Source organism: Squalius cephalus, assembly GCF_949319135.1.
Source record: "Squalius cephalus genome assembly, chromosome: 17".
NCBI classification, from domain to species: Eukaryota; Metazoa; Chordata; class Actinopteri; order Cypriniformes; family Leuciscidae; genus Squalius; species Squalius cephalus.
Genome location: NC_137138.1, coordinates 9705058 through 9728547, shown reverse-complemented (window position 1 = coordinate 9728547; position 23490 = coordinate 9705058). Strand labels below are relative to the sequence as shown.

The following is a 23490-nucleotide window of genomic DNA, read 5'->3' as shown; positions in this document are numbered from 1 at the left end:
AGTGCTGCATTTGACACTGTTGATCATAACATACTTCTTGACAGGCTGGAAAACTGGGTGGGGCTTTCTGGGATAGTCCTAAAATGGTTCAGGTCATACTTAGATGGGAGAGGTTATTATGTGAGTATAGGTGACCATAAGTCTGAGTGGACATCCATGACATGCGGAGTACCTCAAGGCTCAATTCTTGCACCACTCCTGTTCAACCTGTATATGCTCCCAATGAGCCAAATATTGAGAAAGAACCAAATTGCTTACCACATATGCAGACGACACACAGATCTACTTAGCCCTATCGCCTAACGATTACAGCCCCATTGACTCCCTGTGCCAATGCATTGATGAAGTCAACAGTTGGATGTGTCAAAACTTTCTTCAGTTAAACAAAGACAAAACTGAAGTCATTGCGTTTGGAAACAAAGATGAAGTTCTCAAGGTGAACGCATACCTTCACTCTAGGGGTCAAACAACTAAAAATCAAGTAAGGAATCTCGGTGTGTCCCTAGAGTCAGACCTTAGTTTCAGTAGTCATGTCAAAGCAATAACTAAATCAGCATACTATCATCTGAAAAATATTGCAAGAATTAGATGCTTTGTTTCCAGACAAGACTTAGAGAAACTTGTGCATGCTTTCATCACCAGCAGGGTGGATTATTGTAATGGACACCTCACTGGCCTTCCCAAAAAGACCATAAGACAGTTGCAGCTCATACAGAACGCTGCCGCCAGGATTCTGAGCAGAACCAGAAAACATGAACACATCACACCAGTCCTCAGGTCTTTACACTGGCTCCCAGTTAAATTTAGGATTGGTTTTAAAGTATTATTACTGGTATATAAATCATTCAATGGCCTAGGACCTCAATACATTGCAGATATGCTCACTGAATATAAACCCAACAGATCACTCAGATCACTAGGATCATATCAGCTAGAAATACCAAGGGTTCACTCTAAGCATGGCGAGTCCGCTTTTAGCTATTATGCCAGCCGCAACTGGAACCAGCTTCCAGAGGAAATCAGACGTGCTCCTACAGTAGTCACATTCAAATCCAGACTCAAAACACTTCTGTTTAGCTGTGCATTTACTGAATGAGCACTGTGCCGATGTTCGTCCGACTGTTTGTACTGTATTTTATTTTATTTTTCTAAACTGTTTTAATTATTCTTATTTCTTTTATTATTTTAATTTCTTCCATGTAAAGCACTTTGAATTGCCATTGTGTATGAAATGTGCTATATAAATAAACTTGCCTTGCCTTGCCTTGCCTAGTAGATTGTCTGCTTAATATCAGCTAACACATTATTTTGATGCTCCTCCAACAGACATTCTACTGACAACTTTGCAACTACATGTAAACTTATTCTACTAACCCAAACCCTAACCTAAAAGTCTACTACTGTCTACTAATACTCTGATGAGAGTTAGTTGACGTGTAGTTGCAAAGTAACTTATAGTTAGTAGAATGTCTAAAGTTGACAATCGAAATAAAGTGTAACCAAAAAGTCTGGTCACTTTTTACCTCATGATGATCATAGAATGAAAATTAGCAATTGCCTTATAACTCTGCTTGTTGATTAAAACATTGTAACAGTAATGATAGTAATGATAACACAGAAGTAATATAAGTGGCCCATTAAGAGTCTTGCGGATACATTTTGGACCAACTGGAGATTGGTCCACAGTTCAGTGAGTTGCAGTAGTCTAAGCTTGATGATATAAAAACATGAATTACTCTTTCAAAAGTCTTAAAAGAGAGAAAAGGCTCTATTTTAGAAAGAAAGAATGAATGATTCCATTAAATAATTGTGATGGACAATATTTGAAAAGAACGGGCAAGCATAATCGATTGCTATGAAATGTATTCATTATTCGTTGACTGTCAATATGTAAATTTGATTCAGGAACTGCATTCATAAGAGATCTTCCCCAAAACTATCTTATACCAAAACCTAGGCAAGACAAAGAACAATGGCATTCTTGTTCAGCACTGCTTTGCCTACATTCCTGAACACATAGGCCACTTGAAATACAAGAGTGCAATACAAACAACAAGTGATCAAGAATTTGGAGTGTTACTTCCATATAACAAAATAGATTAAGTTTTATATGAATTATAATATAAGTGTTGTCAATCAACTAGATCATTTCATAGCAATCCATTTTGCAATTAAGTGTGTCTATTCTTTTCAAATATTGTCCATCACAATTGATTATTTAATGGGGTTATTCATATAAAAGTCATATTTTAAGATTGTCGCTGTTGTATCAGAAGAAATCAAATGAATTTGACACCCTTATGTTCACTTTTGAACTTTCCTTTTGATTCCGAATACCATTTCGCCCACAATGATTTCAGTAATGCCGATTTGGAAAGATACAAACTATTGCCAGTTAGCCAACCTTGCATCAAGTTATATTCTTGAACAAAAGAGAAACACAGATAGATGTGGGTGGATGTGTTAAAATGGGTGATCAACGGAGATAATTCATCATTAGATGTGGCAAAACAGGTTTTAATAGAACACTACTGGAAGAACACAATTTTACATGGAAGTTTTAATGTCAAGCATTACAAGGAAATAGTTCTCTTTCCCTCCTAAAAAAAAAGTGTTGGAATTAATCATAAGTGAAATTTAATATAGCAGATATGTCTGTTTTTACAGTAAATGCATCACTGAAATCTCTGACACAAAGTTCTGTACTTTTCTAAATGCATTAACGTCATGCTTGATTAACAGTGTTTGCTTACTCAACACACTTTGTAACATGATAAAGAAACAGCTTTTAGTAAGATACAGATTTTGTTGTCCAAAACACAGTACGATAGTCCTGTTTAATTTCAGTAAAAAAAAAACTGCCTGCTGAGATTACTATAGAAGTGTCTTTCCGCCACGGAATAAAAAAGGTAATTGCAACTTTTTAACACATTCTGACCTTTTCCCCCTCGCAATTGCGATTTTATATCTCACAATCCTAGTCAAATATTATGAGATATAAACTTTTTTTCTCACAGTTGCGTGTTTATATATCACAATTCGGACTTTATGTCTTGCAGTTGTGAGTTTATAACTTACAATTCTGGGAATTGTTGTCTGAATTGCAAGATATAAACTCGCAATTGCAAGAAATAAAGTCAGAATTGTGAAATAAAGTCGCAATTACCTGTTTTTTTGTTTTGTTTTTGTTTTGTGTGGCGGAAATGAAAATGTATTTTAGTCCTATTTAGCTATTTGTGCTGCTATATTCCATTCTTTTAATGTTTTTCACTGTACATTATAAGATGACTCATACAATTATTTAATATAATTTTAAACTAAAAATGTGACATTTTTTTGTGAGTACATCGTCAGATTTTCTCTGTGGGTTATATGATATTCATAATTCTCCTTCCAAAAACCAAATTTTTTACAGTATTTTAGAGTATAGTATATATTATATATATACATTATTATTACTCTATATGGTAAGGTTAAGCAATTTCCTTTTTTACTGTAGAATTATTATTTTTACATTCTTTTTACATTATTTAAAAAATCACAAACATTTGTACTATTTGTTTTGTATTATCTAGCCTGGCATCACCTCAGTTTGGCCTGTATTTCCAAATCAATACATAGATCTATCACAGAATTATGCCACAGAGAACAACACTTTCTTTGTTCTGGTCTGACAGCAGTTGATAGAAATGGGTGGGTTCGTTAACATACGCCAGTTCCGCTAAACAACAGAAATGATGACAAGAAGAATTAAACAAATGCCTTATTATATAACTTCTGAAGTATTGTGTATGATTAAAAAAAGTGATGATTTGATTTTTATTTATTTTTTAATAAAGAAAGTACAGATGGGTTTAAAATCACATTGCCTTACCTGTTGCATAAGCAGAAACAGTTTTGGAGTTCATATTTTTGAATATTTTACACACTATGTATGTAACATTTGTAAATGTATTTGACACAGAGCAATTTTTCACCCCTAGTGCATAATAACGCCTTTTTGAATGTAGAAGATATTTTTTGGAACATTGTGACATTCGTGTTCAAAAGACTTGGATTCCTCTGCACTGAATCACAACACTGAATATGATTATTGTTTGTTTAATAAACTGGAAAGGGTACATTGCATGTTCTGCATAGTACATTATATCTGATTGATGAAGAGATGTCACACAGTTGCCATGTTTTGAGAAGAGAAGGACACATACCGTTGAAGCGGTTAATCTGTCTGGTTTCTGTCCAGTCGGCTTCGGTTTCTCCGCAGTGATGTCAGGAGATTATTATTGTTTGTCAAAACAAGTAATTTCTGCATTCTTTTTTTTTTTTTTGCCCGTTTTATATCCTTGTCTAATGGCTTATGTGTCATCAGTTTGGAAAGCATGTGGTCTGTTTGGTGTGAAGTTACGAGAAATGTAATTGCGAAAGGCTTTATGTTCTTAGGGTGTTCCTGAAGGCTTAAAATTCAAAACATATCTTACACAAATATGTAGACACAAGCATGTAGAACCTCTCAAAAAGCATCCTTGCCAACGTCTGCATCTTCAGCAATTTCAGGCAAGGTATTTATTACATGGTGTGCGAGAATGAAGTTCTGTTTTATGGCCCTGTGTATGTCAATTTCTTCAATTACACCTTATTTGCATTAAGTCCTCGGGCGTTTAAAGCTATGCACTCACACTCAAACTAAATAACTAAGAGCCTGTTCTGTTATATGTAGGTCAGTGGAAACAGTGCTGTGATGAGCTCATGAAGATAGAGGAACCGTCTGCAAAGAAAACTGTGGCAGTGACAAAACAAGGCTCCCTGTATCATGAAATGGGTAAGAGCATTGTGGGAATGTCAGAAGTCAATAAGTCTTTTTATTTTCTCTTATTCTAAGACATTGTCCGTCCAATACATTTTGAAAATAAGCCTTCTTATATAATACTTGAATACACTGTTTTATATGAACAAACAAAAACTTCAGAGCTCAGTGTAACTGTAAACTGTGGTAAAAAATAAATAAAAATACAAGTATGTATGATTGGTGAAAACCCTCATCCTCATGTCGTTCCAAACCCATAAGACCTTTTTTTTTTTGCAACAAAAAGTATTCTCTTCACTTTATAACATTAAAGGGTTAGTTCACCCAAAAATGAAAATTCTGTCAGTAATTACTCACCCTCATGTTGTTCCAACCGCATAAGACCTTCGTTCATCTTCGGAACACAAATTAAGATATTTTTGATTAAATCTGAGAGCTGGATCACTCCTCCATAGGCTGCTAGGTGACCGAAACTTGCTGGCCCAGAAAAGTTATTAAAGAGATTGTTAATATAGTCCAAGTGACTCCAGTGGCTCAATCTTAAGTTTATAAAGCGACGAGAATACTTTTTGTGCGCAAAAACAAACAAAAATAACGACTTTATTCCACTATTCATTTCCTTCTCTCTGGGCCTCTAGTTGGTTCACGTAGTGTTTTTGCGTAGCGCGTCTGTGTTACACGTCACCACGTAGGCTCACAATTGGCCGAAGCTGGTCATGTGTGTGATGCGTGGTGACGTGCAACACAGACGCGCAGCGCAAAAACACTACGAGGCCCAGAGAGAAGGAAATGAATAGTGGAATAAAGTCGTTATTTTTATTTGTTTTTGCGCACAAAAAGTATTCTCGTCGCTTGATATACTTAAGATTAAGCCACTGTAGTCACTTGGACTATATTAACGATCTCTTTAATAACTTTTCTGGGCCAGCAAGTTTCGGTCACCTAGCAGCCTATGGAGAAGTGATCCAACACTCAGATTTAATCAAAAATATCTTAATTTGAGTTCCGAAGATGAACGAAGGTCTTACGCGGTTGGAACAACATGAGGGTGAGTAATTACTGACAGAATTTTCATTTTTGGGTGAACTAACCCTTTAAGGGGGTGGGGGTCAGATAACTCTCGGATTTCATCAAAAATATCTTCATTTGTGTTCCGAAGATGAACAACGGTCTTACAGGTTTGGAAATTAATGGCAATTTTTATTTTTGGGTGAACTAACCCTTTAAGTTACTCTTTTAGCTTTACATAAATGGTGTTGTATGTGTTTTTCTGAGGCGAAATGTAAGAAAGTTAAATGTACAAATAGTGTTTTGTTTTAAGGGTCAGTCAATTGATCTAATAATATGATTTATCAATAGTTATTTAAAAAAACAAAAAACTATGTGCCCTCATAATCTTGTATCAAAATAACTTCCCTTCCCTCTTGCAGCGACATCTCTTTTCTTCTCTGATGATGCGATAACTGGCGCGAGGGCAGCGAAAAACCTGTCACTCACATGAGATCGACCAATAGCAAACCATAACCATCCAATCAATTTCCAATGGACAATATCAAGCCCCGCCCTAAAAATGTTCTCAATTTCAGTTTCACAATAGGAAATAATAGACTATCGCAACTTCTGTTTCATGTGGACTTCAAACGAATATCAAATAAAAAATCTCATATTTACCATTCAGAATACATGCTGTATATTTGGGTTTGCTGACATTGTTTCAGGAAGACAGCGTTTTAAAGAGAGTGCTGTATGTTAAGATTAAGCCATTTTTAGCAGCATCATTTCAAAAATATGCAGGCATACAGTGTATTTGCAAAAAAATCATTGTAATATAATTTTACATAGTTTGCTGACTATGCTGACTACTAGATACAAAAAAAAAGTTTAAGTAAAAATGTATTTAAAATCCTCAACCAAACAGTAACCAAATATAATTTAAAGGTAAAATCACATTTTCAATTTTGCATTAATATTGTTAATATGTACAATCAAACGGATCATATTTTACATAATACATACAAATATCAAAAATATTTATGAGACTGCTGGCTAATAGCACATGTATTATTATTAAAATAAATGATTGCCATTGCAAAATAATTTAATGCACCAGAATTGTCCACTGCAAAAATATGTATTGTATACAGTTTGATATTGTTTGACTAACTGTATAATTTTAACCTAAAGCTTCTTCTTCTTTTTTTTTTTTTTTTTGTCACTACTTAATTCCCTTTCTGCCATTAATGTAATTTAATCATTTTGAAGAGCTATTATTCACTCTAAAATGTAAATCCAAACTGCTACACGTTACATTCCAGGATGTGTGTTTTTTTGTTTTCTTTTTACACATATGGAGACAAACTAGGTCATGTTACCAATATGCGGCTGCACATTTTGATTGAATCTTCTGTTATGCATAACACACGTCCTGAAAATACATATACTACCTTTCTTTTAAATGTAGCAGACATATTATGATGTTAATTTAAGCATAGTGCATATTTGCCGCAATCACCCCACCTTGTAGGGTGGAGATCCTTTTCAGAATTTGACTGACAGGTGAACAGAGCACGAAGCCAGACGTACCGTCAGGCTATTCATTTCTTATTGCTTGTTTGGCTTATGTAGCCATTGAAGTGAGATGCAAGTTGTTTTATATGACATATTATGTGCAGGATCTTTAGACTGTAGTTCTGTGAAGATCATATCAGAACAGAAAGAGCCAAGAGAGAGAAAAATGAAAAAAATGCGTGTGGAGCATGATGTGTTGACTGATTAAAAAAGCCTAAATCCACAACAACTATAGAAAAAAGTCAATATTGTGTTCACTAACTGCCTATGTTAGTGCCCATATGACATCCATTTGACTTTCTTACTTCTGCAAAACAAAAAACAAAATATTTTAAAGAACGTTTGAATCAAAATCTTCTCGAACAAGAAAAAGTATTGGGGCGAAATTTGATTTTGTCCATTTGGAATTGATTGGATTGTTGGATGGTTGTGGTTTGCTGTTGGTTGATCTGAGCTGTAAACATGTCATCAGAGAAGAGAAGAGATTTCACTGCAAGAGGGAGGGGAAATTATTTTGATTAAAGATAAAAAGGCATGTGAGTTAAAAAAAAAGAAAAAGTGCCTGGATAAATCATTTATAATATACACTGCAATATTCCATAAAACAAGAATTTCCCGTTTTGATTTCATGGTGACTTTAAATGATAAAATGTAATAATTAGGGCTGTCATAGTAAACATAGTAATACTTATATTTTTAATGCCATTACTTTTTTAAAAAGTAATTTATTTGAGTTCGTTGTGATTATTATTTTTAATCATTTTTAATATTTAGTCATGTTTATTCATATATATTAAATGTTTTAATGTAAAAAAAATATATATTAAATAAATATTTGACAAAAATAAAATATTTGTACATATTATTTTTACATTCATATTTTTATGATAAATTTTCATAATATCACTCAAGCTAACAGAACTGTAAAATGTACATTAAAACTGATTTAAAAAAGACCTTCCGCAAAGTCTCTAACTACATGGTTTCTTAAGTGTTGTTTGTCTGCTGTTTTTTTTAAATACAGTTATGCCGTCATCCACCCAGACCAGAAACCATCTGCTGCCTCTGAACAGACCGGTTTCTTCTGAGATCCAAAGCCTGCTGTCTACCTATTATAACGACAGGTGATACCGATTCAGACAACTGGTACACAAGCACATAAACACGCGGACACAGATACATTGCAAGTTTAATGCCCTCATTGTGCACTCTGAAGACATTTGTGTTGTAGAACAACACGCACTAAGGCACGTACCAAATTCCCTTTAAATCAGACGAAACATGCATTGTGACAGTACACAGTGTACCTGTGACACCTGAACGAGTTCTTGGCATTCATGTTAATTTTAATACCCGGGAGTGGCTTCCCTAGCTGTTAGGGCTGTGCAATTAATCGTAACTGATAACAAGATAATCAAGGTCAAACAATTATTTGTGTTGTTGCATTCTGTCCTGCGCACCTTCACATCAGTGCACTTCCGTTCCTCCCTAAAAGCCTGAACTATTCAAACATCCAAATCAGCCAAATAAGCGAGTGTTGTAAAATGCAGTCTACTGTCGCTAAACCTGAGGAAGTGTTTGATATTAAACCGTGTTATTAAAAGCACATTAAGCCGCAAAAGGGACACTGGTCACCAGGTGGATTTCTGTGTGAGCACCGAGACGGAGCCGAAACGCTGATATGCAAAGAATTAGGATACATGCCTAAACGGTCTAATAGCCAACACACAAAAAGTCAAAGTGCCGTTTGGGGTTTTGTCTAAAGTGAACATACACAGTTTAATTTATTTATACGTTTATTTAAATAGGGACAGTACAAAAAAAACATGATTCCAGTCGAAAACTGGAAAATGTGTATTGCACATCGAGAGTGTAGCATAAGCTAATTTGTGTCTCGGGTCCCTAGAAAGTATTTTCTAAAAAAATACAAATAAATGCAAAACTGCTAATCATAGAAAAAAGCTAAAACAGCATGTCATTTATACACATACAAATAAAAATACAAACCTAAATGACCTGTACCTATTTTAAAGATGCTTCCAACCCTGGCATGAATAACTAATTAAAACAAACATTTATTATTAAATTTAAATATACGTGCAGTTCTGGTTTATTTTAAACCACCGCTTTACTTTCAATGTAAAAGACTTTATTTCAAGCACTATGTAAACTCATTTGGCAACATGTTCCAGAGTTGGGAGCCCTTTACAGAAAAGGCTCTTTGCCGTTGTGTAGTTCTACGGAAATCAGTCCTACAATTCCCACCTGCTATTTGTATCATCCTGTCTCTTTAAAAATAAAGTTAAGAAAGAAAACACGTGTGTAACAGTATATTGCATCCGTGCATTCAGTCATAAAGTGACAACAACCTAACTGATAATCAAACACCAAAAGACAAAGGTAAATCCTTCACTTAACTTGACTAAAATTAAGTAGCTTTAATAAGGTTTAATCAGTATTTAATTATACAGTAAGAAAATGCAGTGTTATTTTACATTTGATTTATTCAATTTGTGTTGTAGGCTATTATTTATCTGTATACTGTTAGTACATCTTCCTGAAAACATAATACACTCTTTATTTAATGTATTTTTGTTCAGTTAAATCTGTCTGTTTTGTTTGTAATTAGTTTCTTTGTTCTTACTGTATTGCTGACTGTTTACTTGTCTTCTGATTTGAGGACTTTTTACTTTCAATTAACTATCGATAAGTAGTATCGATAACTGAAATTTCACTCATATTTAAAATGTCTCATACCATGAAATAAGACTGATCATACCGCCCACCAATAATCATGTAAAATAATCGTGATTATGATATTGATCAAAATAATGATTAATGCTCGATTATGCAGTGTAGGCCTATAACACGTTTAGACAAGAATCACATGATTAAACTATACAGCTATAAAAGTGTGGGTGTGTCACAGTCACACATGTCAAACTCTGGCACACAACTCTGGTTCACTCTCATTGATATAGACATAGTGATGAGTGATGATTTGTGGGTTTTAATATCCTCATACTTGATGGGACAGCTGACAACAAACAAGTCTGTCAGTCTACAGTACATGACATATTAACAAGTGAGCTTTGTTGGGATGTGTATTTTACTAAAGCACATATACACTGTGAATTGTGTGTATATATATATATATATACAGTATGTATATATATATATATATATATATATATATATATATATATGTATATATATATATATAAACACCTTATAAAAAGGTGTACATTTTATAAAAAAAATTCTGTCTGGTGACTTTTATGTCACAGCTCGCAATGGTCACTAGCGAAGGGTTGGGATTGTGTGCAATCCTAAAGCAGAGAACCGCAGACATTAAATTATTCAATCACATTCATAATAATAATAATACAAATTATTATTATTATTTTATTTGTTTTTGTTATTGGAGAATTCAAGCATAAAATGACTAAGCAAAATGACTTGGTATATCATAAATATTTTTTAAACATTTTAATTGTAATGCCCCTTTTGTATGAGTGTGGTGGGGTGTTTATTGTAGGCTTTTTTAAATTACAGGATTTTACTGCAGTGTTATTTTTAATTTTTTTTTTTTTACAGTTTTATTAATATTTTGAATTAGCTTTTATTTTTATATTTTCATGTTAATTATTGTTTAATGTTTAGTAATTTTGTTATGTGCTCTTGTCATTTAGTTAAACATTTTTTTTTATTTAATTTGTTTTTATACGAGTTTTAGTTTTAGTTGGTTTTATTTTTTTTAGGGCTGTCAAGTGATTACATTTTTTTATCTAGTTAATTACATTACAATTTAATTAATCGGCACATCATGTAATTAACTATTAAAAAAAATAATCACTTGATAGCTCTAATAAAAAATGAAACCAACTAAAAATAAAAATAAAATTAATTCCACATCAATTTTGGCTGAGAATTTACCCCCAAAAGATCATTTTAAGTCATTATTGTAATAAAATAGACATTACAAAAAGTTGCTTTAGAAAGAAATATTTTTATTTGATTCAACATCAAGGTTGTTTTTCAGAACCTGCATCTGAATTGGTATTTATATATATTTACAGACTGTTTATTAAGTTTGTTTCCACCACTGAATCAAAAATAAAAAAGGTAATTCTGACTTTATAACTCTCAATTGCGAGCTTATTTCGCGCAATTCTTACTTTATAACACGCAATTGGTAGTTATAGTCAGAATTGTGAAATGTAAACTTGCAATTCTTAAAAAAATTCAGTAATTTTTTCCTCAGAATTGGACATTATAACTCGCAATTTACGAGTTTATATCTCTTTCTCACAATTCTGAGAAAATCGTGAGATGAAAACTCGATTGCGATAAAAAGTCATAATTGCGAGAAAAAAATCACGAGATTATATATTGCAATTCTAACTTTATTTCTCACAATTGCAAGTTTACATCTCACAATTCTGAGATAAAAAGTCGCAATTATCTTTTAAATCGTTTTATTCCGTGGTGGAAAGAAGCTTTCCATAGTTTATTGCAGCCCAAAGGTGGCATAAATGCATTTACACTGCAATTACAATTAAATAATGCCGTGAGAATAATGGTGGGTGTTAAAGGTTTGGCCCTGTTATGCCATTTCAAACATGCATTTTTTTTTCATACATTGGAAATCAGTGGTTAGTCAAAATAGTTTGGTTAAGGACATTCTTCAAAATATATTCTTTTATGTTCCGCATAACAAAGAAAGTCATAAATAAGTTGCAGTTACACTTGCCATGTGCCTGTTCACTCCTATCATATGATTGACAACCATTCTTTCTTGAGGTTAGACGGAGAAGATGGATTGTAATTGGGAAAGGTGAAATCTCATGCAAGGACCAGCTGCATCTGTATTGAATAAATGCGCCAGTGCAGATGGGTGACATTCCTGTGGCCACCACCTGCTATGTGTGGGTGTTTATGCTTGTGTGTGGGCTGCTGCTTCATACGTCTACACACTTGTGTGTTTTAATTTACCCGGAAATTCTGAGTCAGTGTCGCTGGGGACTTTGGGGGACCTTTATGTACTATAGCATGAGTAAGTTATGGATAAATTAAACCTGACCTCATGTTGGGCATTCCTGATCTGATTAAGGAATTGTTATAAATGTTTCTTAGCTGCGACAATGCACATTTATGTCAGTTTGTGTTTTTATTTTTGTGTTACTGTGTACACTACCATTCAAAAGTTTGGGGTCAGTAAGATTTTAAGATTAACTTGATCAGAAGTGACAGTAAAGACATTTATAATGGTATAAAATATTTTTATTTTGAATAAAAGTGTCTTTTTTTTAACTTTATATTCATCAAATAATCCAGAAAAAAAGATGTATCACGTTTTTCATAAAAATACAATATTAAAGATATATATAAAGATGTATTATTAATATTAGAAATGTTTCTTGAGCATGAAATCAGCAATTAGAATGATTTCTGAAGGATCATGTGAGGAATATATTAAATTCATGGCAATCACAGGAATAAAATATATAAGATATATTAAAATACAAAACAGTTATTTTAAATTGCAATCTTATTTAACAATGTTACAGTTTTTACTGTATTTTGATCAAATAAATGCAGGGGTGTGCACATTTTTAGAGAGGTCTTTCAAAAACATAAACAAAACGTACTCATCCCAAACTTCCTCTTTCATGCAATTACTAGCAGATATTTTTTGTCAGTTGCACGCTATAGTTTAAAAAAAAAAAATATATTAAAGGAAAAAAAAATTATTTTACACATTTAAGTATTTTCTTAATTCTAAGTATTAATTAAGTATTTTCTTAATTATAGTAAAGTCTCTTGTGAATGTTCAACTGTTATAGCTTCAACCAGTCAGTCATTAATTATAATGACTTAAGTGATGCAAGTCTTACTTGCATAAGTTTGTAATTTGGCCTGTAAATGGTTAAAGTCCACGTGAATCGAACATGCAGCCCATTTTACTTCAGTAATGTGATGTTTTGCCAAGTGAAAGGATATTCAACAAGGCAAAATGTAGGGTGGGACTTTATTTTATACGGCAAGATTTGAATAGATCAAATGTGAGTTTACTAAAAAAAAATGGCTAAATAGCTATTTGGCTGTTGGTTAAAGTGAGTTTTGAGTGAAAGTGTAATAATCTTTTAAATTGTGTTATGTAGATTGATGCTAATTATAGCTCTAATGCATCTGTTGCGCCAGGAGCTATATTCTATTGTTTCACAATCTATTTTGTTAAAAGAATTCACATAAAGTCCCAAAAATACTTTTTGTTTTTATTTCTTGAAAGACTTAGGTGGATAATAGGTGGATTTATGTATAGTGGGATGAATGAGGTGTTGATGCGCAAGCCAGAATAAAGGCTAATAATGGCCGAATACAATCAAAAGAATAACAATAAAAGAATATTGAAGATTAGGTCTAATACCGGAAGAGAAAGGTTCGTTGAGTGAGAACAACTGAGAACATTGGAGCAGTTCTCCTCCCCAGACATTTGACAATAGATTGCAAATGGGTGTTTAAAAGGTCAATAAATATTTCATTAGCATCTTATCAGCCTTCTCTAAAAACTCACGACATGATTTTATGAAATTATTCACAGAATACATTGGTTTAGAGATATCATCCTCAGATTTGAAATGAAGCATGACCCACACTTTTGGCTTGATCTTAATTTCAGAGCAAGATTACAAAAACAAACCATTTTATGTCTTCAGAATAAGTTCAACTGAAAAATCATCCACAACATCAGGGACTTGTATTAAGAAAGTATACAAGGTCAATTTTGATTTCATGTTGACTTCAGTGCCAAGTTCAAAAGCTGTTAATCGGCAAAAACAATATATTGGTCGACCTCTATCAGAGAACTTAATTTACTCAATTCGTTTTCACTATGAAAGATGGGACCCTAGGCGAGAAAATTAACCCAAATATATCATATACATATCATTTCCAGCCCCATCTCTCACAATTCCGCCCGAAAACACTTCCATAAATACACAATGCCAGAGTGAATTGCAGAGGTTCACAAGAAAAAAAAAATTCCTCACACAGAGTGACTTTTCCGGTTTAAATTTCCCCTTAATGCAAGATGTGTGCCAGACAACAAACATTTTTCAGTATAATTAATTTGTTTATTCACACTCCTCTCTCTCTCTGCTTCTTTGTTTCAGTTACTGAAAGGATGGAACAAGAATAAAGAAAAAACCTGTTTTGTGCATAGCTCAACACACCCCAATACAGCAAATCGTGCAGAATTTATTTTGTTGAAATTTTATAGGCCTGTTTATTTGTCCAATTCAAAATGCACACATAAGTTCTTCATAGCCAGATACCTTATTGGCTTAAAACTGTTTGTCATGATCACAGAATTAACCCTTATATTGGATGACTGTACTTTATCCCACTAGTTATGTCGCAACTTACAAAAATCAATCAATCAATGAATCAATCAATTAATTTAACAATATCAATCAATTGATTATTTAATGAATTAGCTGATGTTTGATTTGAAATTGTTATTGTGGAGTGTTACAACAGACAATAAACTTGCACACACAGCTACATAGGAAATTTGAAGTGAAAAAAATAAGAATGTTGCTGTATAATCATTTAAAATAGGGTTATGTTATAAAAGCTTTTAAAATGTTTTCTTCTAATGTAGTTATTTCTCAGTTTACAATTGTTAAGGTCTGGAAAAACATACTGTACATGTACTGCATCATATTTTTTTGTGCAAGTTTCTTGAAGAGCCAGACCATTACTGAGCACTATGTTTGATTCTACGGCCCTTATTGGTCATTTAACTTGATCCTCTGCAGGATCAGGACTTCCATTGCATATTTTTCTGGTTTAAAATCACTCACCTTCCTGTAGATTTAGCTGAAAACAGTTTTACTTGCTACAAGCTATGTAAATCCAGCATGCCAAAAGTTTGGCAGATTAAAGATTTTGTTTTTTTTGGCTAGTTATTTAATCACCCAAGGCCCATTATACGGAATTGAGCAACCAAATCTCACGTCAAACTTTTGTTTGACAGGTAGCAAATTCAAAAGATCTCTATTAGGAGCATGACTTTTATTTCCATAATGTCAAATCAACCTACCAACACCGTTTCAAATCAATATGACCGTAACCCCAACACTAAATTTTATTGGATTTTGATTTTGGATTCATCAGTATTGATAACAAGTTGTCAGTGATAGCTGGAAAGGTCGGCTGTATTGACAATAGGTATGAATCTGTTGTTTCTTTATGTGACAATTATGGTCTCAAATTGTGTTGATAGTGCCATGATAATAAAATGAATCTTTAGAAAAACTCAACCCTTATTTGTGGCTGTGTGTTTGCATGCTGTGTATTTGATTTTGCTTATGTGTGAAGGAAGTTATGTGTGAAGGGGGATATGCATCGAGAGTTGAGTGCATGATATTCTAGTTGGTTCCTGTGCAACCAGTAAAACAACTTGTGTACGTGATACCTAAATTCCTAGAAATTCAGAGGTACGGTATCTCAAGAGTTTCATAATCAGTACAAAAGCAATGGAGACAATCACAACACCTAATCTAAAGGGTTTAGACTTGAGTCATTCTATGTTTGCTCCTTGGAAATCATTTTGACATCTCAACTGTAACATTATATTATAGTGATATTTATTCGGGAGCAGATTTTGTGTGTGATATTGTACTGTTAAAAAAAAAACAACTATTAGAATTATTCTAAAAAAACATTTATTTAAACTCTTTTTGCCATTAAAGAAATAGCAAGAATTGCAAAATAAAATTACAAAAACATGTGATCAGGGTTATATATACATTTCAAAAAATGAAATATAAAAAATATTTTCAAAAAAGTTCTATGCTTTGCTGCCAAAGTATTGGTGCTTCTTCATAAAGACTTGTTAAAAAGTTTTAAAAAATGTAGCGTTGCTTATTTGAACAGTCTTACAAATCAAGGGTATTTACAGACTAAACACAAAAACAAACTTTTTTCCCTGAGCTGACCCTTTTCATGTTTATATACATTTTATACAAAAGGTTTAATCTGTTAAAAGCATCTGTCAAGTCCATGCTCAACATTTCTCTTTTCAGTTCATCCTTTCAGAAATCCTTGAGTGATGCAACGCAAGAGTCTAATTTGGCAAGATTACGACAAGGTGAAAAACTGCAAATTCTTAAAATGTCTGCCCCCTTTCCAGTCTATAGGGCATGTTTGCCAGAAGGAATTTGATGTGGTCTGATGTCAAAGCTGGTGAAGGCGAGATATCCTTTGTCGCAATGTTAGATGTTGCCATCACTTTCTCTGACTTTCTTCCAGGTTTCATGGTCAAAGAGAGTGGAGTGTCTTCACTGTAACTGTGGAGTCTGGGGCTCGTGCTTTCATGGTTGTATGTCATAGGAACTTGTGCCTGTTTAGGTTGAGAGGGCTTGTGTATATCCCTGTCCAGAGAGTGCTTGAGAGAGTTGTTTACATAGAAAGAGTTCATCATCTGGAGCTTTGATTCTGCTGAGATGCCATTGCCTCCAAGGAGTCTGTGCTTCTTTATACCGTTATCTTGAGGGATAGTATCAGAAAGGTTTCTGAAAGGGCTCTTCAGTCTCAAATTGGTTGGCTCCTCGCATGTGCTGGAACTCTCGGATGTATCTGAGCGTGATCGCATGTATAACTTGTGCTCGGGTTGTGCTTCAGCTTTGGTTGGGCCTTGAGAAACAGGCCCGTTTCCTGTAAATGCCTGGTTGGAAACCAGTCCTCTCCTAATGAGCTCATGTAGGACCTTTAGAGGAATCTGGATCTCCATTTTGCCGTTGACATCCAGGGGTGGGTGTCCAAGGGTACTGTTTTGGTTTAAGATCCCTCCTAACTTAGGTGTAGTTGCACCAGAAGACTCTTCCTTCAACCAGTCCATGTATTGGTCTCGTTCCCTTGCTTTCATAGAGAGCGCTTCGGAGTAGTTCACCCTACGATTGAATAAATTCACTGAAGGAGGACTTGCTCGACGTGGGACTGGATGGGCACTGGAAGAGGACGTGAGATCAATGACCTCAGCCATCACTGGGCTCGGTCCTGCTTGAACAGTCCCTGCCTCTCCTTCTCCTGTGGAAGTTTCATCCACTGTTTCCCCTTGTTCTGCTCCTTCTTCGGTCGTCAAACCCCTTGGAGGGTAAAGAGGGGAGGCTTCGTTGAGGAACTTGGGCTTTTTAGAGGGAGGTGGGCCGAAAGATGATGGTGTGTCACTCAGTGTCTCAAGACTGTTTTCTTTCCGACTGAGGTTAAGGGGTTCCTCCAAACCGGTTGATGACTTGTACTCTTTAGCCAGGTGGCGTAGCCTACCAAGTGGCTGTTCGCAGATCTGAACCTCCACAGAGGACGTGTCCAAGTACGAGGCAGGCCTTCGGGGAAGGTCTTGAGAAAGATTGAGGCTTAGTTGGGGCCGTGTAGATTCTCGAAGAGCGATATAATTGGGTAGAGATGTACTTCCGTGTGGGAAGTATGGAGCAACGTTCAAAGGCATGTTAAAAATCGGCCTCTGATGCTCCGTTAACATGTTTGGAGAGGTCTTGAGAGGAAAAATAAACGAGTAGCATTTGATTAATCCTCTCATAAAACCTTTCCATTTCTAGAATGCTGTTGTGAGAATTTTTTTGAATATATTATGTTTTGAAGATGTCATACCTGAGGGAATGCCGGGAGGTGTCGGAAATCTGCCCGTTTGCCAATCCTGGGGTATTCATGCTCAAAGTCGTTGAAACTGCTGGGGTGGAAGTGCTTTTGTAATCGAGGCGTCCTGAAGACAATATCGTCCCCGTATCCACTTTGGTGACACTCAAAAGGTAGAAGTAGCCTGGTTGGACAAAGAGAGGTTTGTGACTAAAATGTTTTGAATAATTATATTATTAATTAAATGTTTTTTACTATAAAAAATGTAAGCAGCTGCTGTAGAAAGGCCAATTCACACTTCACTGACAGACGCAGACCAACGGCGACAGTCACCAGATTACTGCACGTCACTTCTCAGGCATTCTATGAGTGGCAAACGGTGTTTCAGCATGTTCAAACCTGACAAAGTGTCTGTTGCCGTCTGTCGGTGTAGTGTGAATTGGCCTTAAGGTTACATGCACTTACTTTTCATAGTGTCTACGAGTGCAGGTGGCTGCACTGGTGCTGCGTGGGTTTCCTCCAAGTATGTTGTAAACTTTCTTCCACAACTGCTGCGTAGTAACCTGGAGATCACACATGGGACGTGTTTATTTCTTGCTGGCAAATGAAAGTCAACTAAACATTGCTCTTTGCAGTAATCTGAAGTTATTCATTCTAATGCCATTCGAAGTATGCAATCAGTTCCTTAAAATAAAAGTCACATAAAGGAAGATGGTGTAAGGAAGCAAAAAATAATTATATAGCCATTGTTGTTTTTGCGTAAATAAACACTTTAGCTTAGTGGTTCTCAACGGGGGCGTTCAGAGAACAACGGGCGGCGTTGGAAGCAAGATTTTTGAAAGGGGGAGGGCGTTCACGAGTTTACACCAAAGATCCTGACAAGACAAGATTAAACATGTAATTACTTGCAAAATAATTGCCTACAACATTCTAAAATCTGCCAGCTTAATGCGACATGTGAGCTATGTATCATTTCTTTTGCAACGACTCTATTCTTTTTCCAGTCATAGACCAGCACTCAAGCACTGACTAGAATCCAGCACTGACAAGAATCAGCATAAACGTGCTCAAAAATGTGTTTCACGCTGACAACAATCCAGCGCTGACTAGAATCACGTAGTGGAGGAATGGAAAGTTGACAAGCCATTAAAAAAGTATTGACTTTATTGAAAATATTTTCAATAAATCATGTTCCGTTCACTCCGGCAACAAATTTTAAAAGTAATTAACTAAATTCTATTTATAAGGTAAAACTTTTACATTTTTAGGCATTAACTAATACCAATGACTAATGCCAAAATGTTTCTTTGTTCACCAAGTAATTTACTGGTCATGCATTATTGTTAACTCGCAAGACTGTAAGGAGAAAATGACAATTTGATGGATAATTTAAATATATTCTGTAATCACATTTTGGTAATGTATTAATTCCGCCGTCACATCTGAGCGCGAAACGCTGCTTGGATAGTTTCAAGATAGTTAAAAATAATTAATAATACATTAATAATTTAATTGTTTATTCTTGTTAGAATTTTTTTTTTTTTTACTGAATATGAACACAAATTAATCATGACAAGCCAAATTAATTGTAATTGTATTAATTATACCATTGATGAAAACATGCTGATACCAACGTATTTTAGGCCTACAATTCTAACATAATTTTTCATGAAAAATCATGATTGTATTTATTTTTTTCCGAAAGTAAGGTTAATGTAAGCAGCTTCTTGCAATACTCTCCTAAATCCGTAATAAAACCTAAGTGCAAACATTACCGCTTTAATGACCGTATAGACCTTATGCGCCGGAGAAACGAAGGCGCAGCCATCTTTAGAATATTGTCTTTGAACTTCCGTTTTTGCGGTCGCTCTGTATATCTCTATGGCATTGCTGTCCAGGAGTAATTAGCTTTAGAAGTGGATTTACTTAATGTAAAGTTAACGAAAGTTATCATGAGGATTGTAATGTTTAAAGCAGATGTCTTAACAAATGTCTGTAGACCGGGAAGATTTTAAAACGAGTCGTTCATTCATAAATACGCAAGGGACCTGGATAATGGATAGGGGGCGCTGGCCCAAAAAAGGTTGAGAACCACTGCTTTAGCTGGAAACGATCAATCACTTTTCATGACATTTATGAAAAGTCCAAGATGAAGTTGTCTTCAGTGTAAATATCTGTTTACCTGTTGATAGCCTCCTAGCTCCTTTACTGTCTTGTACATTAGGAACATATCGACTGAAAAGGGAAAGAAAATGCAGATTTTAATACTCTGAAATAAGCTTGTTTTAAACATAGGTTCACTACTTGTCTCTCTCACTCACTCTGTTTGAAGCCGAGATGAGGTATTCTCTCAATTGGTGTGTCTCTCTGTTTCATAAAGAGGTAGAGGTCTTTGAGGAATCTCTCTTCTGTCATCTCCTCTCCCAGTTCTGAGCTCCTCTCCTGCGGGCCGTCCCGTTCCATCATGCTGACCTGGCAATAAAATATCAGCATGTTTAATATTATCCAGATGCACTGCCAGTGAAAAGTTTGGACACACCTTTACTTTATTATTATGTTCCACAATTTAGAATAGTATTAAAGTCATCAAAACAATGAAATCACACGAGCATTGTTATTATGTTCTAATCCAAACTTAATTTTTAACATTATTGAAGAAGTTCACATGTATGCTGGATCGTTTCTTCCTCACTCTCTACTCCAAATCATCCAATCAAACAAATTTATAATAATCAAAATAATAATAAAACATAGTTTTATAATAGAAATTCTTAAGTGGACACATTTTATGTCTTCAAAGCTAGTTTTAAACATTTAAGCTTAAAGGTGCTCTAAGCGATGTCACGCGTTTTTTAGGCCAAAACTTTTTTTGTCACATACAGCAAACATCTCCTCACTATCCGCTAGCCGCCCGTCCCCTGAACACACTGTAAAAAAACACGGTCTCTGTAGACAGCCCAGGCTCCACAAACGGCAACAAAAACAAACTGGCCCAACCTGCACCACGAAATATAACAAACTGTTCCAGCCAATAACCGACAAGAAGGATTTGGGGGTGGGGTTAGGGGGGTTAGTGCACGGATGAGGAGGATGGAGGTCCAGCTAGCCTCCGTTTTGTTTGACGTATTTAAACGTCAACAAGAAGTGACGTCACCCAACATCACTTAGAGCACCTTTAAGCTTTAAGATTGAGAGGTTTTTAATTTCATGAGAAACAAATTCAGCGTGTCCAAACCTTAATGTATATTTAGAGACAAACATGAGACAAAAATATTTTTATTCTACTTATATTTGACTATATATATATATATATATATATATATATATATTTTTTTTTTTTTAAATGTTATTTTTAATGCCTTAAATTATGGTATTATAATAGCCCTGCTAGTTAAAATTTGTTTTAATCAAACTTGATGTATCCCTTATTCATAACCTAATTGTAAGTCTAATTAATTTCACCAAATTATTTTTGCACAGAGTAAATGATGCAAAGAACCTACAAACTTTTTCAACCCATCCTTAACCTGTTAACTCTGCAAAGCTCAAACTGTTCATCAATAGTAAGATATAATCAATGTAATGTTTTTATTTTATCATTGTATCAAACCTTCCACTGGCCTAAGATTTGTGTGTCCATCTCAAGTCGACAGATTAATATCTTAAATGTGACAGATCAAGAACGTATAAACTAAGCTTGACTATCTCAAGTACTCTGTGTACCATGACTTGTTACAGACAGTATCTAATCTAAACATGTGTGACGTACATTATCCTTATCTGCTCACGAGAAGAAAATGCGGATTGACAGCAATATTAAATCTCTTTTTGTTGACACTTCTTCTCATATTTCCTTCCTCTTTGATTTAAATTTGTTTTTTGTCCTCATTTCTTGAGGCATGTTTGGAAAGCGTTGAAAGTTAACTTGCACCACAAAAATACAGCCTTCTTTCTTGTTCATAATCTTCAATCTCATGTTTTGAAAAGAAAACAACAACTCTGGATTTAGTCAAATTGTGATAATTTATGTGTGTGTTTCTGATCCCTCCAGTGCGATGCATAAGCTACAAACATTGTCAGGCCTTTAAATGATGTCCATGAACAAAGCTGTGGAAGCAATTACTTGACTCAAAAAATTAGTTTGTCTCATTGGCAACTAACTAATCTGACACTGACAATGACTGATACTCATTCACTCCAAGCACATTCTTACATACTATGCATCTTTAATCATAATGTAAACAGTTTAAGACAATCAAGTGTGATTTTGTTTAGTGTATTACCAATGTATATTATCTTTTCTGAGATTTAAAAGAACCAGAACTTGCAGTAATTTGCTTTTGTCCTTACAGTGAAAGTCAATGGGGTCCAAAACAACGAGAGAGAGAGAGAGAGAGAGAGAGAGAGAGAGAGAGAGAGAAAAAACTTGCCCTGTAGCTAAGTGACCATTCATTTTGACCCAAAATTAGCATCATCCATTTCGTCTTACCTGTATCTCTTTAGGTTTATGTCAGTGGGATGATGGATTGCTGGATAGCTCCTTAGCAGAGAGGAATGTAGAATCCAGAGAAAGTTTAGCCAAGTTTTCGGCCCTTAGCAAACTAAGCGAGCGGTTTGTTTCGCACAAGCGCTTTGTGATGCCTACATGCCGTTTCTCTACACGAGAATGAAATCATGGCCACTCAGCGCTGAGATGTCATTTCAACCGTCTTCCTGTTTGGAATGTTAAGTTGGACAGGTTCTTCCTGTTCTGAAGACAAATGCCAACTTGAGTATAAATATCGCTGATAATTACTCTGAGATTTATTGCGTTAATATATTAGTCACCAAGATTTGTTCTTCCCAGGGGAACTTTGTCGTAATTTTTCTCACTAATCACTAATTATGAAATTATGTCCCCACCCTGACATTATCCAAGTTTTAATGACATTGGATTCCACAGTAATGTGCAGTTTTATATCAATAAAATGAACATTTATTCTTAGTCAGATTTACATAGTCAACCTTAAAATGATAGAAAATGCCTTTTATGACCATTGATCAGTTTTATACGTCACACTGGTCTTGCTCAGGTGTTGCTTTTTCATATATAGCTCTGGACACTTTCTCATTTAAGTAACAACTTAAAACAAAACATTGCAACTTATATCAAAAAATAATACACAGCTACATTGATTTTGGAATGCATACTGAACTCATATTTTGCTAATGGAATCTTGGAATCTCTTAACTTTTCATTGCAGACTTTGGTATCACAGCAAATCTGAGCATGGTTTGAGACATTATTGAAGACATTAAATGAAAAATCTGGAAATTGAAAATGAAATATTTTGATTATTTTAAAGTCAACGGGGTTCAATGTTGTTTGTGTGTTTGCAATGACATTAGGGTGAGTAAATGATGTCCAATGGTAAAATTGAGAAGAAATCTCAGAAGAGTGAGACTTAAGCAAGTGTCTC

General features: G+C 34.6%; 2 protein-coding genes across 5 annotated transcripts in view; one reads left to right on the top strand and one right to left on the bottom strand.

The window, feature by feature from the left end:
* rtknb (rhotekin b) overlaps window positions 1-15697 on the top strand; it is a 34146-nt gene extending 18449 nt beyond the window's left edge. For 3 of the 4 annotated variants that reach the window (XM_079898230.1, XM_079898227.1, XM_079898228.1), the window contains 3 exons: window positions 4718-4819; window positions 8397-8496; window positions 14548-15697. In XM_079898230.1, coding sequence (XP_079754356.1) covers window positions 4718-4819; window positions 8397-8496; window positions 14548-14554 — 209 coding nt within the window. In that variant the 3' untranslated portion in view covers window positions 14555-15697. The remainder of the gene's footprint in view (window positions 1-4717; window positions 4820-8396; window positions 8497-14547) is intronic. The other variant, XM_079898229.1, reaches the window with a different exon arrangement.
* Window positions 15698-16011: 314 nt separating this feature from the next.
* On the bottom strand, window positions 16012-22783 carry arid6 (AT-rich interaction domain 6). Its single transcript, XM_079898210.1, has 6 exons — window positions 22521-22783; window positions 20353-20503; window positions 20214-20266; window positions 18497-18594; window positions 18047-18215; window positions 16012-17930 (listed from the first exon to the last, which is right to left on the bottom strand). The coding sequence occupies exons 2-6, from the start codon at window positions 20495-20497 to the stop codon at window positions 16548-16550; spliced, it is 1848 nt and encodes a 615-aa protein (XP_079754336.1). The 5' UTR covers window positions 20498-20503; window positions 22521-22783; the 3' UTR covers window positions 16012-16547.
* Window positions 22784-23490: the final 707 nt, after the last annotated feature.

Bases quoted from the DNA above. Each gene is read 5' to 3' on its own strand.
- arid6 (XM_079898210.1), bottom strand. From the start codon at position 20,497: ATGATGGAACGGGACGGCCCGCAGGAGAGGAGCTCAGAACTGGGAGAG. The intron at 20,267-20,352 runs GTGAGTGAGAGA...TTCCCTTTTCAG, and splicing joins TCATCTCGGCTTCAAACAGA to TCGATATGTTCCTAATGTAC. The intron at 17,931-18,046 runs GTATGACATCTT...TTTCCTCTCAAG, and splicing joins ACCTCCCGGCATTCCCTCAG to ACCTCTCCAAACATGTTAAC.